At 41.7% G+C, this 15,924-nt stretch overlaps 1 protein-coding gene across 3 annotated transcripts; it reads right to left on the bottom strand.

The window, feature by feature from the left end:
* Nucleotides 1-192: 192 nt before the first annotated feature.
* On the bottom strand, nucleotides 193-15,065 carry iqck (IQ motif containing K). Of its 3 annotated transcripts, none has more exons than XM_034088636.2 (10): nucleotides 14,985-15,065; nucleotides 14,370-14,494; nucleotides 14,134-14,278; nucleotides 13,638-13,735; nucleotides 13,242-13,294; nucleotides 13,045-13,122; nucleotides 12,635-12,719; nucleotides 5,959-6,070; nucleotides 2,069-2,284; nucleotides 193-1,089 (listed from the first exon to the last, which is right to left on the bottom strand). In XM_034088636.2, exons 1-10 carry the CDS (start codon nucleotides 15,025-15,027, stop codon nucleotides 1,079-1,081), a joined length of 966 nt encoding a protein of 321 aa, XP_033944527.1. In that variant the 5' UTR covers nucleotides 15,028-15,065; the 3' UTR covers nucleotides 193-1,078. The 3 variants fall into 3 exon arrangements, with proteins under 3 accessions (XP_033944527.1, XP_033944526.1, XP_033944528.1); XM_034088635.2 differs by having other exon boundaries at nucleotides 193-977; XM_034088637.2 differs by lacking the exon at nucleotides 193-1,089 and adding an exon at nucleotides 4,309-4,379 and having other exon boundaries at nucleotides 2,207-2,284.
* Nucleotides 15,066-15,924: the final 859 nt, after the last annotated feature.

Genomic DNA, 15,924 nt, shown 5'->3' with positions numbered 1-15,924 from the left:
CATGTTGGATAAACCATGTAATAAAAAAACATTGTATTTATTTATTGTTAAATCAAAACCCCCATACATAAATGAAACATCCAAACAAAAGTCCTTTTAAGATTTAAAAAAAAAAAATGTCATTGTTTATTATTTAAGGGATAAGTCATGTATTTATGAAATACTTTTACTTTTACTAACAGTTAGAGCTTAAATGAGAAAGTTGAAACCACTGTCAACAATTTGAATGTTATCAAAATTCAATAATATAAGTAATAAAATATCACTTACTCTCAATAGAACAGTAAGTAATAAACACATTTCCCTAAAAAAATGTCAAACATTTTCTTTGAAGCAGCTATAATAAATATGTTTCATATAAGCCAGTTGAAATGTGAGAGGAGAGAGAATCATCGCCTGAATCTGCAACTCTCCTCGGCTTAACAGTGAGGTCTAGCTCGTTGTTTAGCTGTCTGGGGCACAACTTTAATGTTTTTAGTTTATAATAATAGAGAAAAAGCAGGTATCGATTGTCAAAGCAGTCATATTTCTTTCTGTCATCCAACAACTGATTAGTTGAATAATCTTTGCAGCTCTAATCAGTGTATACATTTTAAGCCCACTCAGGAATACACTGTGTGTAACTACGTTTCATTCTACGCTCCCACCTAAGGACAGAAATGGCAGCCCGGAGCCAGTTGTTTCCAGGCTCTGACAGTCTGGTGCCCGATCCCTCCTCCTGCTGTGTGATCCAGTTTCAGTCGGGCAAAGTGCTGCCAGACTCTTTGGAGCTGGCTGCACTATCAGATATCCCCAGAAGGAAATGAACTGTTTTATCACTTTACCCAGAGGCAGCTGTCTCCCAGGCATCCACATACCTGCAGAGGGAGATACATGACCCTCCTCATGCCTCGGTGTGAGGCGGTGTGCATCAGTGACTGGGATGGACAGGAAATCCGTCCATCAGGAGGACGCCGCCTCGCTGCTCTGCAGAGACACTGGAGGGGAAGCCACAAGTATCTTCTCAGGTGCGTGATGGAAATATGCCAGGAGTGCACTTGTTCACTCATCAGATTATAACGTCTCCTCCTGATGCGTGTCAAAAAATGCCTTTTAAGGAGATTTAAAAAAAAAAAATGCAGTTGAGCAGCACGCAGTCTTTTTCATCCTGAATTTTTATTCTAATCGGATTTCATGAACTTTCCATGGCTCATATGTGACATTTAAGATGGCGTTTGAATGCTACCAGGGATAAAAAAGGTCTGCTAAAGGTAATGGCGTCATCAGTGGCAACATGCTAAATGTTTAACCTTTAGCTACATCTCGAAAAACAAATAAACTAATTAAAACAAAAGGTGTTAGATGTGTGTCAGGAGATAAAAAACAGGGCAATTATTGCTTATGAAACAGTAAGGACTATCTGCTCTGTACGACAACTGTCAATCGTCCACCCTCTTTTTTTATTCTCCGTTTCCCTGACAGGGTCATTTCCTTTCCTGATAAACAGGATAGAAAAGTGCTGCTCTAAACGCTGACTCACCTTTCACTCTGGCCTCAATTCCTGGCTTGAATGGAAACGCTATAACTTCTTTTGTGCAGTTATATGTAATTGCAAATGAAAAAGGAAATGACAAGTCAAGGAAATTCTATGTGATTATCTTCCAGTGAGCTATCAGCTAGAGGTGCTGGGACACAATATGAAGTCTGTTACGAGAGACTTCTCTCCCGACCGTAATAATATGTATTACATATTACATGCGTATTACATGCGTATTACATGCGGTTCATCTGTTAAAACAACTTGTGAATGGAAGTGATCCATCGAAAAGGCAATGAAAGCAATCAACTAATTAGACACGAACCTCTGACCATAAATCCCTGCACAGCGTGTCCAATTGGTTACAGTCGTTTTTTAATGGCTTGTTTCAATGATCACTTCGCTCGGTTTGACGTCAGCCTAACAGAGGTTTATAGCTTTTAATCACCAGGAAAGCCTTGTTCACAGAGCTAATCATTTCAGTTAACAATGCCACCAGTCCACGTTGTTCATGTTTCTAGTCAAAGGGAGGTGCAGTCAGGGATTTTTCACCATGCATGGATACAGCCAGGAAATCGGTCACTGTTGAGGAGGCCATCTTCTCCGCACCGCGCAGGCTGGGGGTCAGCCACTCGATGCCGTCAGAGTTCATCTGGGGGGTGGGGGTGTGGACCACGGTGCTCTGCGGGGTAGGGGAAACCACCTGGATGGACACATCTGAGATGCCGGGCTGGGGGCTTCCCGGAAGATTTGTCATTGCAGAGCCAACTGGAGACAAAGAAGAAATGCATCCTTAAAGGTTCCATAAACATAACTCAGACAAACATCATATTTGCAATGTAAAGACACAGTGGAGCAATGGCTACCTGTGTGTGGGGTATTTTGAGTTATTGTGCTTTGTTTACATTGACGTTGCGAGTGTGCAGCCCATAAGAAGAGTGCATGCGAGTCTCTCCAAGTTCCCAACTGGTCGCGCTAATGGCCGCCGCTCTGCACTGCTTATATCACGGCTTAATAGCATCATGAATTGTTTACACCACTATTTTTAGAAATCTAATTCTACTGTACAGTAAGCCTCTTTTCTTTATTAAGTACAATACTCTGGTGTGTGAAGGCATAACACATATTAGTTACTGAAAAATGCAAAAGTAAAATGTAATTGGAACATTAATATAACTGTAATTTTATTATTATTAACATTAAAGGTCACCTATTGTGCAAAATCCACTTGTTCATGTCTTTTATACATAAACATGTGTCCCCTCTGTGGAAAGAGATTCTGAACGTTTCAGGAAAAAAGATTCGCTCTCTTTTTGTCCTGATCCATTTATATAAAAACCTGTCTGAAAATGAGCTGATCAAATTTGAGCCACTTTATGATGTCATAAAGGTTTTTTGTCTTATGTAACCATTATCCAATAACCAACAAGGTACCCCCCCCCCCCCTCCACACTTTATCACCTGAATCTCCTCCTAGAGCACCATTGTGTCCTTTTTAACCAAATATCTCTCAGAGCGGCGTGGGGAGGGGCTCCTTATTGTCATCTAAAGTAACAGACCCAGAATCAGCATTTTTGAAACAGGGCTGAAACAGAGAGGTTTATGGGATGATCTGTTTGGTATTTCGAGCAAAACACTTCAGAGACATGTTTCGTATATATCAGAGAGCTATAATATATTGATGAAAAATAGTTTAATAGGGGACCTTTAAATTATAACTTTTACCAAGAGGTATAAGGGGATTTCAGAGGCTGGCTAAATACTCTGCTAGCTAACAACTCTGTTAGCTTGGACTGATGGTACGTCAGGCTTCAAGTCAAGGACAGTCATTCATGAGCTGTTGAGAGCTGCACCTGCCCAATGAGCCGTGACCTCCGACCTTGAGGTCTCACCATGTGTCTGCTCTCTGGGTTACTTTGCTCTTTCCCGCTTTTGTTTTCCTCTCCGTCTCTGACTAATTCTGATTACAGGCTGTGAAATGTGGAATGACAGAAGAGGTATCGCTTGCTGTCTCCTCGGGTCAAATGAGACGAGTGCAGCTGTTGCTGTATCGACTTAAAGAGCATCTATACAGTAGGGGGGGGCTTCCCTATATAATTCTCTCACTCACTCACCCCCCATGTACCACAGGCTCCGTCCCACTCATGGGTCATATCATCTGCCAGTGCTGAGGGGTAGTGTTTGCATCATTACAAACAACAACAGGCAAAACCACCAACTGCAACTTCAGCACCAAACTCCTCCGCTAGCTCACACATTTCGATTTCTCTCTCTCATCCATTTCAGATTCTGTTGAAGGGATCAGTTCTGTTCACGACGGTCTGGGCTGACTCTCTTTTCAACTCATACATTCTCTTACAAACACAAACATCCCCAGGCCCCCTGCAAAAATGTAAGGTCAGCAGTAGTGGTGCAGCAGCAGGACAGCGGCAGCAGCACAGCGCGGCAGAGCAGAGAGCGCCTTTGTTGTGAGGAATGTGTCAGCGTGGAAGAAACCTGTGTTTATGGTGGTGTCATTGTTTGTGGGTGACAAAAACAGAGGTGCTGATAGCGACACATGGCGTTAGTGTGCAGGTTGGAGTGTCTGTTCATCATCGTCTATCCTGTATGCACATTCATTTGAAGCACCCTTAATAAATATGTTTGGATGCACGAGTCATATAAGAACTTTAGTGTGAACGTTGTTTCTGGTAGTGGCAAACTCTCAAAGTATTAACACCAGAGTACAGTCCCACTCGGCTTACATCACAATTCCTCATACACCTGGTCGTGTGATATCTTACAACTATTACCTTATATTGTTATTTTGTGTGCATTCCCATTCTCGAGCGTTGCAGTGCAGTGCAGAGTTTTGGCAGCAATACTACTTGGTCAGATAAACAAAAAGATCAGGGTTTGGGTTTAAACAACTATGTTTGTAACATAACTTCGGAAATTAATTAAGTTTCTATGTCATGTAACAAAAGTAAGATAAAACAAGTCTACATGGAGTTTGTTGTTTTTCAATATGTGTGTTGGTTTGTATGGCCCACAACGTTGCTGTTTGAGTCACTCTGCTCCCTCTCATAGTGTAATTGCTCGGCTGGAGAAGTCCACTTGCTAACTAGTTTCCATGCACTTTCAGAACACATGGAGTTACATTGTTACAATAGATGACATGTGTGGCAAACATGTTAGCAATGCTAAAGCTAGCATTATATGCGTATACAGTATATTCATGTTTAAGAGGTATAACGTTGACCATGTTCATCCTTTAAGTGGAGTATATTAACATTAGCTAATTAGCACAAACCACAAAGTACAGCTGAGGGGAATGTCATTCCTTTTGGAGGTGTTAGTCATACATCAAACCTCATTGTGGTGCTTGAGGCAAAACATTTAATCACAATCCATCCAATAGTTGTTAAGATATTTCCAAGTGTTTGACCCACAATGCCATCCTTCCAGCTAAAATCAGCATCACAACAGTATCTGTTAACCTCGAGAATCAGGAGGAGGACTTTCTGATGGCAATCATGTGGACAGTGTACCAAAGTGTGTGTGTGTGTGTGTGTGTGTGTGTGTGTGTGTGTGTGTGTGTGTGTGTGTGTGTGTGTGTGTGTGTGTGTGTGTGTGTGTGTGTGTGTGTGTGTGTGTGTTCAAGTTCAAAGAGAAATCACTCTTCAGTCAAACTGGACATGGGCCTGCATTCTCAGCTGCTCTGCTTTGTCCTTCATGTGTGCATACAGTACACACACACACACACACACACACACACACACACACACACACACACACACACACACACACACACACACACACACACACACACACACACACACACACACACACACACACACACACACACACACACACACACACACACACACACACACACACACACACACACACACACACACACACACACACACACACACACTTCTCTGTCTTTATCTCTCTTTGCCCTGTCTGTATCTCCTCTAATTCTTCACATGTACTGTATCCTCTACCTCTCCATCACTCACACACACCCTGCGCCCTGCAGACACTTGCTTTTCTCTACTTCACTTTCGATCTTCTCAGTCTTTCTGCGCTCACTCTCCCCGTCTCCTTCTTATTCTCTGCCCTCATTCTCTCTCTCTGTGTCACTGCTCTCCTTATCGCTCTGCTTTAACTTCAAAGTCTCGTTTGGATGAATACTGTATCTGCAGTTTATACGAGTGCTTGAGACTGTACTGTGCACCAGCTGATATACGTGTTTGTGTACTGTGTATACTGTGTATGGGGTAATATATATTGCATTAAAGCCTGTCTGTGTGGATTCTGACGTGCTCTGGCATCCTGCCTGCCTATCAGCAGCTGTTTGGCACCATGAGAAAATAAAAGATCAATAGTATTGTGTTGCCTGAGAGCCTGGCATTCAGTGATACCGTGTGAGTGTGTGTGTGTGTGTTCGCTCTTACCCCGGCTCTCTCGTTGGGCCCAGAACTGCGCGACAGTTTTGGCGATGTCACGGTTCTCTCTCAGTTCTTTCTGCCACTGGTGCAGCTCCTGCACATCTGGGCGTGACCTAATCTACAGGTTTGTATAACAAACAAACAAGAAATTGACATAAGCAAACTTTGCCAATAAGTTAATTAGGCTACTCAGTGTGAGTAAGCTGACAGTGTTTTCCATTCGAAGTGTTAGTTAGTTCATAAATCCTTCTGTTCCTGTATGGAGGTTAAAGTGGCTCATTTACTGTAAATGTGGACACCACAACCTCCACCCTCCATCATGTTCAAACATACTCATGGTAATGACAACTACACAACGAACGAGCAACTCTTAAATCATTTTGGTTTCTTTCAGTTCACACAAAACAAAGTGAAGGGTGAATGTAAATTATATTATTATATATTTGTGTTGTAAATATGATATTGGGACGGCACTACCATGTACTTTGCTATTTTCCGGTTACATCTGTGCAGCAGACATGCTTATCCCTAACTTCATATCTTACTGTTCGCAAAAAATAGTAGGGGGAAAAACGTAAACGTGATATGCTCAGCCATCATTTCAGTTGTCAGCTTATATCAGGAAACAGAATCAGAAACAACTTTAAATTCCTTTTCAAAAATCATCTTTTTAAAGAAGCTTTTATACAGACTTATCTCTTGTTTTCTACAAAATGTATAATTGTCTTTTTATCTTGTGTTTTTTAATCTTTTGTATCTATACTTTTGTTTGCCTGATTTTCATAATTTTAATTGTAAAATGTTTTAATCTGAATTCTCCAAAGGGAGTTCCCATGCTTTGGGGAAACCCCTGTAGTTATTGTGTTTGTTTGGACACTGCTGGCTTTCCTTAGAGATGACTACATAGACTTACAGCGTTAGATGAAAAGAACATTTCCCAGAAGAGTTTGCTTTCCTTTCTTTATCTCCTCTACTTACAACCATTCCTCCCAGTAACTCTGCTTCTTCCCCTTAGGCGCATTCACACTGTGGTACTTTTCCCACAAAGGTTCATGCGAATTTAGTTCATGCGAACTCTTTAGTTCGCATGAACTAAGTACAGATCGCGTTCACACCGGAAAAAGTCCCTGGGGGTGGATTAGGCAAATGAAGCCGCTGACGTCACTTCTTCTTCTTCTGCTTTGGGTTTACTGGCAGGCCGCAAACCACTTCACGGCGTATACTGCCGCCCAAAGTCCCCGGCCGGAAGTCCCCGGAGTTGGGGACTGGCTTCCGAGTAAATCGCCAGAACGCCGACACCTCCTCATCTCCACCGCTCCCATGTTTTATTTTGTGTTGCCATAAGTTAGTCTCTCTGCGTTTCTGCGCTGGGCTAATGCTAATAATGCTAACGCGAGGATAATAAAATGGCGGCTTCACAAAACTATAGCCATAGCTATTTTCTCACAAAAGAGCCGCTCGAATCGAGGGGGTAAAAAGGTTCGCATGAACTTATTTTAGTACCGGCTCTTTTTGGTGTGAACGCGATCATGAACTAAGTTTGCATGAACCTTTGTGGGAAAAGTACCGCAGTGTGAACGCGCCTCTTGTCTTCCCTCTCCTCTTAAGTACCCAAGTCGACTTCTTCGTCTCCATATACTCAACGTGACACTATCTCTCAAACCAACACCTTATTTTCCTCTGATTCTCCAGCACATTTCAGTTATATCTCTCTCCTCTCCCCTCTGTTTTTCTCTCCCATCTTGTTTTCTCTATTACTCCTATCTTTCCATTTTGCTGCTTGAATGGCCACACTGTTGATGCTATTAGCAGTGGGTATGAAAGTGGGCCTGTTATATAAGCCTGTCGATGGGTTCAGGAATGGGTAAGACGAGTGGGCTCCAACAGTTCATTCACCGGGTGTCACAGTGCCGCACACAGCCCCTCTGCTGATGGGAGCAAACCATAGAAATGGAAATGAAGGGTGAGGGTCAGGAGGGGTGGGGGTTGGAGTATGTCGTGTTTGCTCACCATCGTTTGTGTGCGTCTATTTGTTTCTGTGTGGCCATTTCTACTCTGTCAGTCTTCATCTGTGCCCTGCAGAAACCTTGTACCTCCATTTCTTCTTCTGTTGCTGTCAGCTACTGAACAATGGAACATTTTCACAGCGAGAGTCCCCAGGACATAAAGATTTGCAATGTGCCACACAAACAAAGACAACATTTAAAGTCAACGTTCTTAGAAAGCTGACTTTTCAAATACATGCTTTCTCCACGAGTTTGCCAGTTTCCTTGTGATGGCACGAGACAAAAAACTGTGCTTGAGTGTTTGAATCAGTACAGCTGATTACACCAAATGTATTTATTTTCTAATGTATTCTTCCTGGTTTGAAGCATTAATTAATCTACTATAATACAGTATCGTGTTGCTATGATGATCAACGTCGCTGCACACGACACTGATGCTTGTATGCATGATGGTTTGGGATCCGAGTGATTTGAACAAATTGTAAAGCATTGCAAGCCTGCCTGCATAACACACAAAAACACACGTGTTGATGACACAAAAGCAAAAAACACTAAAAATAGGGACTCCATCTTCTCCTATCTCCCAAAGCCAGCAGCCCACACTCAACACATAACCATAAAACTGCGTTGAACCACACAGTGTCACAAACGGTGCACCCAATGCCCTTTTTCTCACACACTTCAATACCGCTGCACAGCCTTTCAAGCTGCATTCCCTTTTTGTGCAAATGCGCCTGTGAGAGCGAGCTCCTCTCCCAGTCTCACACTCTGCAGCAGCACAATGGCTTCTGTTCAGAGGAACTGGCTGCAGTCACATCACCAGACACACTGACAGGCTGCATAAAGACGGACACAGCCGCCACAGCCATCTACATCTACACCACACCCCCCCACCCACCCACCCATCCATCATCTTTTTGTTTGACGATGAGGCTTCCATCAAGGTTTACCCAGCGGAGGAATGATTCATGCTTCAGGCAAAGGAAGTGGTTGCACTGTAAATCAACCGTTTGTAAGAACAAGACCTAAACAACGATGTATTACGGATGATAGTGGATATTACAGGAATAGGAATTGGCCTTTCGTGTTATGACCAGTCCATCACATTCAGGGGCAGCGGGACCCTACAGCCCTTCTGCAGGAGGGGGAGGTAAGGACAAACAAACAACCGGCTACTAGAGTGACATCTTTTCTGTGTCACTGCACGTGGCCAAGCATTGACTTAACACTGGACCTCAATTCAAACCATTCATCACTGCTCTGCTCATTCAGCTGGAATCGAAGACCTAGTTCTGTGTGTGTGTGTGTGTGTGTGTGTGTGTGTGTGTGTGTGTGTGTGTGTGTGTGTGTGTGTGTGTGTGTGTGTGTGTGTGTGTGTGTGTGTGTGTGTGTGTGTGTGTGTGTGTGTGTGTGTGTGTTTCAGACAGCTCTATTAGTTGATGTCATGTGGAATAAATGCAATACTCAGTGTCCTACTTTTAGACAATATCTGGTCTTACTAGCTCTAGAAGACAATTTGGGACCTTAACAAAATATGTATTGGAGTGTACTTAATAAATGATAATAACACTGGCCAATGGTCCTCTCATAAAACCCCCCACTTCAGAAACTACATTAGGGTTCCTGCGACTTTAACCAGAAACAATGCTTCTTCTACAACTCAAAAACCAATGACCGTGACAATCAAACGACTGAAGATTTCACAGCAGTTCAACATTTTGGCAATGTATCCTTATTTGGTTTGTTTTTGGAGAGTAAGACGAACAGATTGGTAACACTCATCTCTAGTGTACGTTATTGTGAATTGTCACGATTACACTTCGTTATTTGGACAGAGCCAGCTCGCCATTTCTCTCCATTTCCTGTAATCAGCTTTGTATTTACCGGACAAAAATGAGAGTGGCATCGATCTTCTCGTCTACCTCTCTGCCAGAAATCAAATAAGCATATTTTATTAAATGTTGTACTATTCCGTTAAGATTTTCAAACCATCAAATAATTTAGTAACAAACCTGAAATCAAATCATGTACTGAAACAAATAACACTTTAACCAGAATGTAGTATTCTTGGTGAGGTTAGACAGGGCTGTGGGCAGGATATGATTATGATGAAAGCCTGCCTCTCTACCTGACCACACAGTATTAATACCGACAGCCTAATTGTAATGCCTATTTATTACACAGCAGCCACATTAGACCAGACCTGAGAGTGATCAACCGAGTGTGTGTGTGTGTGTGTGTGTGTGTGTGTGTGTGTGTGTGTGTGTGTGTGTGTGTGTGTGTGTGTGTGTGTGTGTGTGTGTGTGTGTGTGTGTGTGTGTGTGTGTGTGTGTGTGTGTGTGTGTGTGTGTGTGTGTGTGCAGTAGCAGGCAAGGATGAATGGATTAGTGTTGAGCTAATGCACACAGTGTGAAGAAGATTATGTAATATGTTTAGCTCTTCATAGATGTACATGGGAGAAACAAGAGACAGTCGGATTGTCTAGGTCAGACACATGATTTAGTGGTGTGTGTGTGTGTGTGTGTGTGTGTGTGTGTGTGTGTGTGTGTGTGTGTGTGTGTGTGTGTACACTATCTCTATCGCTGCTCTTCTTCACTCCCAAATCTGTTTTTATAAAATAGATTCATAACGGACTGATGAAACTACTAGTGTCACATATACCCCCTCCCCTGCTTTGTGGGCCTCGGTCTTACTGTCTATCTTTCTCACCAACATGCACACTCCCATGGATTCACACGCACACTCCCATGAATACACACGCACACACACTCTCTGCAGTCAGCCTTGCGTCAGGCAGGTTATATAACGCCAGAGAGTGTAAGAGTGGGGGGAAATAAGAGGGTGTGTGGAGGAGATGGGGTGGAGAAGGCTATTTTAATGGAAGTAGAGATGGGCTAATCATAACATTAAATATCTTTATGTTACAATATTTTGTGTAATATTTAAAAAAACACACAGAAAACTTATTAATGATTGAGTCATGTTTTTTAGTGTTCAAAATCTCATAATCCTATTACACTCCTATTAAAACCTCAAAATATCTCAAGACCTTACAAAGCAGGAGAGATTATGATGAAATATAGCCTGTATTGTTCACTTCAAATCCAATCTGTGAGACAATATTTTGATATGATCAGAATCGTTTAGAAGGATTAGGGTTGGATAATACATGATATCACACGCTATTTGCAATACACACACATACAGTACACATTCTCACACTAGCAGACACACACAAAAGGTGTTAGAAAAAAAGGAACTAATAACTTTTACACCGGTGTTTCACACTTTTTGTGCTGATGTCCTCTGCTCTGCTGCCCACTGAGCTGTAAACGGCTGTTTTCTCAAGCCAAGGTAACAGCAGCAATGTGACACTACAACGCTTGTCAGGACTTCGCCCCAGTGCCTACCCAAAATATCTCCACTCTGTGTACTTTGAATAAGTCATGATCTGAAGGAGCAAACCCTCATTTCAGACCCTGAATGTGCTGCGGCCTCCCTGCGCTTCCCAGAGGCTCCATCTCTCTGCCTACTTTTAGCCGCCCCAGATTTAGCTAAAGCTGCATTTCCCTCATCCATATCCCATTCCTAATCCAAAGCCACTCTGAAACATCATCTTGCCTCTCTTCTCTCTTTTGTTGTCCATCTGAAAGTGTTCCTAATATAGCCTGAGCTTCATCCTTTTGGATATATCCTCCCATTCTCTCACTTTTTTCTCCTCCTGGCTGAGTCTCTCCCTCTAAATCCCTTGGGGTGCTGAGCTGCAGTGTTATCAGCGGCCTCACTGAACCTCTCTTTGGTTAGGGTAAACACAGTGAGTAGGGAAAGGGGGCCGGCGCACTGCTGCCACCTAATGTGAGCAGAGACCAGTACGATTTATTTAGATTTTTTTCTGTTACAGAAACAGAAGAGGAAGTGTTGCCCCCTACTGGTGTGCAAGTACCCAAACATGGACGCATGCACACACACATTCAATAGATATTTCGTGCGCATACCCTCAAACACACCATGCAAAACTGTTCAGATCACTCAAACAGAATGTAATAATATGTGACAGCACAGCTGGCATCTTTTCCTCTCAATGGTTTGTGCAAAAACGCTAAAGCTCAATCCTCCAACAAGCACGAAGGGTAGACCATGAAAAATAAGCTTCTGTAGAGATAGAGAAACATGACCCCTGCTTTCATCCCTACACAGCACACAATACTTGGTTTATTTGTGTACGAGTGTGAAGAAATGTCTGCTGTTTGTTTAGTTTCTGTCTATATCACAGCACAGAGTACTCAGACCATGACACCCACACAGGAAGAAAATCAATCCCAGCATCGCTGATGACATAATCAAGCTGCTGAATGAAATTGCAGTCCCTGTGCAAGCGGGGCCTTTCAGCAGAATGGGATTATACAACAAGAACGCACTGTTGGCCAATGCACATGCAGTATAGTGCCTATTGTTTGTCAGGAGAACAGACCCACACACTTACACAGGCAAGCAGCAGACTTGCTGTGGTGTATGGAGTTATTGCAGGCTTCAAGCTTTCTACTTCTAAATTAAAATGTCCCTTGTTTTTAAAAGTTTTTTTAATTAATTTGAGTTAACAGGAACCACTGAGGTTAAGCATAAATATGTCAAGTTATAGTGCATTGCTATATCAAGTTATTTTATATAGAGTGTACCTTGTATCCCCTCCAGAAAGCCTGGATGAGCAGAGCAGCCTGATCCTCGCTCAGCAGGAGAAACAGAGGGACAGGAGGCCTGGGACTGAAGATAAAACAATTGAAAATCATTAGAACATATCGCATCATCGTTGAATGAGCATGTTTGTCTTACCTTATATATAGTCTTCACATAATTATTTATCTTGAAATTATTGTTTGCTTTATACTCAAACTGGTAACAATGGAACAAAAGGGCCAAAGAATAATGTCTATAATTTCTTGAAAAAACAATACATTTGGAGGTTACAACTGTAGTGTGTGTGTGTGTGTGTGTGTGTGTGTGTGTGTGTGTGTGTGTGTGTGTGTGTGTGTGTGTGTGTGTGTGTGTGTGTGTGTGTGTGTGTGTGTGTGGTTTGGAAGACACTCACTTTGTTTTAATCCAGTCCTTCACAAAGGGGATGTCATGGAAGTTCACTGGAACCTGCTCTCGTCTGCGGGGGTTTTGACTGAGGATAAAGGAGGAGAGGTAAAGGACCACAAAACAAACATGAAACCCAATCAAAATGATGAAGTACATGAGTGAAAATAATATAAACATTGAGGGTGTGTGTATGTTGTCTCTTACTTGTAGAGCCACTCAGTCAGGAAGTCACACGGGTTAAATGCTGTTCTTTCCCTCTGCAACACAAAAGAAAGTGATAGATGCCATGCACCATGCAGAAGTAGTATTTAGGACTACTTTGTTTTTAATTAGCAAATAAAATACCAACTATAGCTGTAAAATACATGTGGTGAAGTAAAAACTGCAATATTGCCAACTGATTGGCAGTGGAAAGTTTAAAGAATAATAGAACATTTAAACAGCCAAATAAAGTACAGGTTCCTAAACACTGCACTAGTGCTTGAGGAAATGATGTCCATTTTACCATATCTATTCTAAGAGACAATGCAATCAAATGTGTTGCCCAAGTTTTAATTACACTAATTTGTGGTAAAACATTTATCAAAAATAAATACAGACCTCCAGACAGCCATGTTTCTGTGCTTCTGTCAGCAAAGCTTCCAGTCCAGGCAATAACACCGGAAACACTCTCCGCTCCAAAAAATGTGTGACAGGACCTGACACACACACACACACACACACACACACACACACACACACACACACACACACACACACACACACACACACACACACACACACACACACACACACACACACACACACACACACACACACACACACACACACACACACACACACACACACACACACACACACACACACACACACACACACACACACACACACACACACACAAAGCTGTAAATCAGTTAGTGTTTTTCTCCCTGTGCAGTCTGGTTTTAATCCCTCTTTCACAACTTCTCCTTTACCTCCTTTTACCTTACGGTTTTATTGGGGTGTTTTTTCTTGTTTTTTATTCTTGTACTCTGTATCTTTGTAACTGTTTTGAAAAATGCTTAACAAAACAAGTTTAATATGATCGTCATCTTACTTTTATGTAGTTGTGGAGGCATCTCAGCTGCAGGGGGACGCTTCATTTTTGAAAGACAAGGTTTTCCTAACACAGAGTGGCCAGGAAGAGCAGGATGGCAACGCAGAGAGTCAAAGTCTCTGAGAGGGTCATCGTCCACACACACCTATTGAAACCAATTCAGTTCAGAGGATGCCAGTGTTACAGGATGTAAACTTGTCAGCCACAGAGATGAAGAAACTAAAGGGTGAGCTGACCGTGGCTGTGGGGAGTCCACAGAAGACCGGGGAGGGTTTACTGGCGCTGTACTGGGAGTGGTTTGTCCCTGAGCTGCTTTCTGTCCACACAGCACTGGGAGGACTGGGATGCTCGGCTTCAATCGCTACAAAAACACATGCCATCATTTAACACCATTTACTTTATAGAAAAAAAAATACTTTGATTCTTCCCCTTTACTCCGATATTCCTGGTTCAATTTGACCGGTCTTTTTTTCAGATTGCACCCATCACCTAATTGTTTTCCAACACCCTTTTAATCTGTGAACAATGTCTCAGACTACTGGTTGACATGAATAACTGCAGTAAATATACAAAGAAGAAACACATGGAAACATGGATGAAAAATAATAGGGATATGTCCAATCATTTCCTATGACTAGGAACATCGAAGGTGTCACAAAGTTGACTAAACCACTAAAAAAGACAAGTGGTGATCAGCAAATATGTTCAAATGCCTGCTGTGGAGAATATCATGAGGTCTTGAAGCAACAACATGTAAAACACAATGTTTATGATTGATGAAAGGAGTAAATCGGTCAGATTTGACCAGAACACGACAGGAGGTTTGAACAAATAAAACATGGTTGGCTTACCTTCACACACTTGTTGCCAAAGTGATTTTTTGGAACAGATCATATTTGCCTTTATTCCGCCTGTGTTAGCTCCAATTGTTGCTATAGACACGCCAGGTTGCTAAGGAAGTCGTCATGCTGATGATTTACGTTGCAACACAAATAAGAAGAGCAGAATAGTAGGGCTGGAAGATAATGTTCAACAAGCAGGTGCTCAAAGCTGTACAAAAACATAGTAATAACTAAAGCAATACCTGTAAACAGTTCCTAGCCTATACACGATAAACACACGATGTCTCACCGAACATTGATTCAAATGCGTCAACCTTTAGTCTCTAAAATAACTAGTGTTTTTAATAGCTACGGCATATTGACACTGCTCGTGCACAAGGTGTAATACATTAGGCTGACGTAGTTGCAAAATGTAGGTTAAAATGTACCGGAACGTGTGAACAGTTGTTCCGGTGTTCTCCGCTAGAGGGCAGCATACATATAGAAATTGATTGACAAAAGGCTTTACCTTTCGAAGAAACAAATAATTATTATGTTTACATTTGGTTTATATGGAAGCCCATTTCCGCCACTTGAAAAAAATAAAATCCCCATGAAAAGTCATGAGATAAAAAAGTCGAAATAATGAGATAAAAAGTCATAATTATGAGAAAAGAAAGTCGAAATTATGAGATAAAAAGTCATAATAATGAGATAAAAAGTCATGAGATAAAAAGTCATGAGATAAAAAGTCATAATGAGATAAAAAGTCATAATGAGATAAAAAGTCATAATAATGAGATAAAAAGTCATGAGATAAAAAGTCATAATAATGAGATAAAAAGTCATTATGAGATAAAAAGTCATAATGAGATAAAAAGTCATAATGAGATAAAAAGTCATAATTATGAGATAAGAACGTCGAAATAATGAGATAGAAAGTCATAATTATGAGATAAGAAAGTCGAAA

The sequence above is a fragment of the Pseudochaenichthys georgianus genome, chromosome 8 (genome assembly GCF_902827115.2).
Source record: "Pseudochaenichthys georgianus chromosome 8, fPseGeo1.2, whole genome shotgun sequence".
Classification (NCBI taxonomy): Eukaryota; Metazoa; Chordata; class Actinopteri; order Perciformes; family Channichthyidae; genus Pseudochaenichthys; species Pseudochaenichthys georgianus.
The sequence above is the reverse complement of the archived record's forward strand: the minus strand, read 5'-3'. Positions and strand labels throughout refer to the sequence as shown.

Excerpts from the sequence above, each read along its gene's own strand:
- iqck (XM_034088635.2), bottom strand. The coding sequence starts at position 15,027 with ATGATCTGTTCCAAAAAATCACTTTGGCAACAAGTGTGTGAAG. Across the intron at positions 12,720-13,044 it reads AAGGACTGGATTAAAACAAA|TCCCAGGCCTCCTGTCCCTC; the intron begins GTGAGTGTCTTC and ends TTTTATCTTCAG. Across the intron at positions 6,071-12,634 it reads CTTTCTGGAGGGGATACAAG|ATTAGGTCACGCCCAGATGT; the intron begins GTACACTCTATA and ends ACAAACCTGTAG.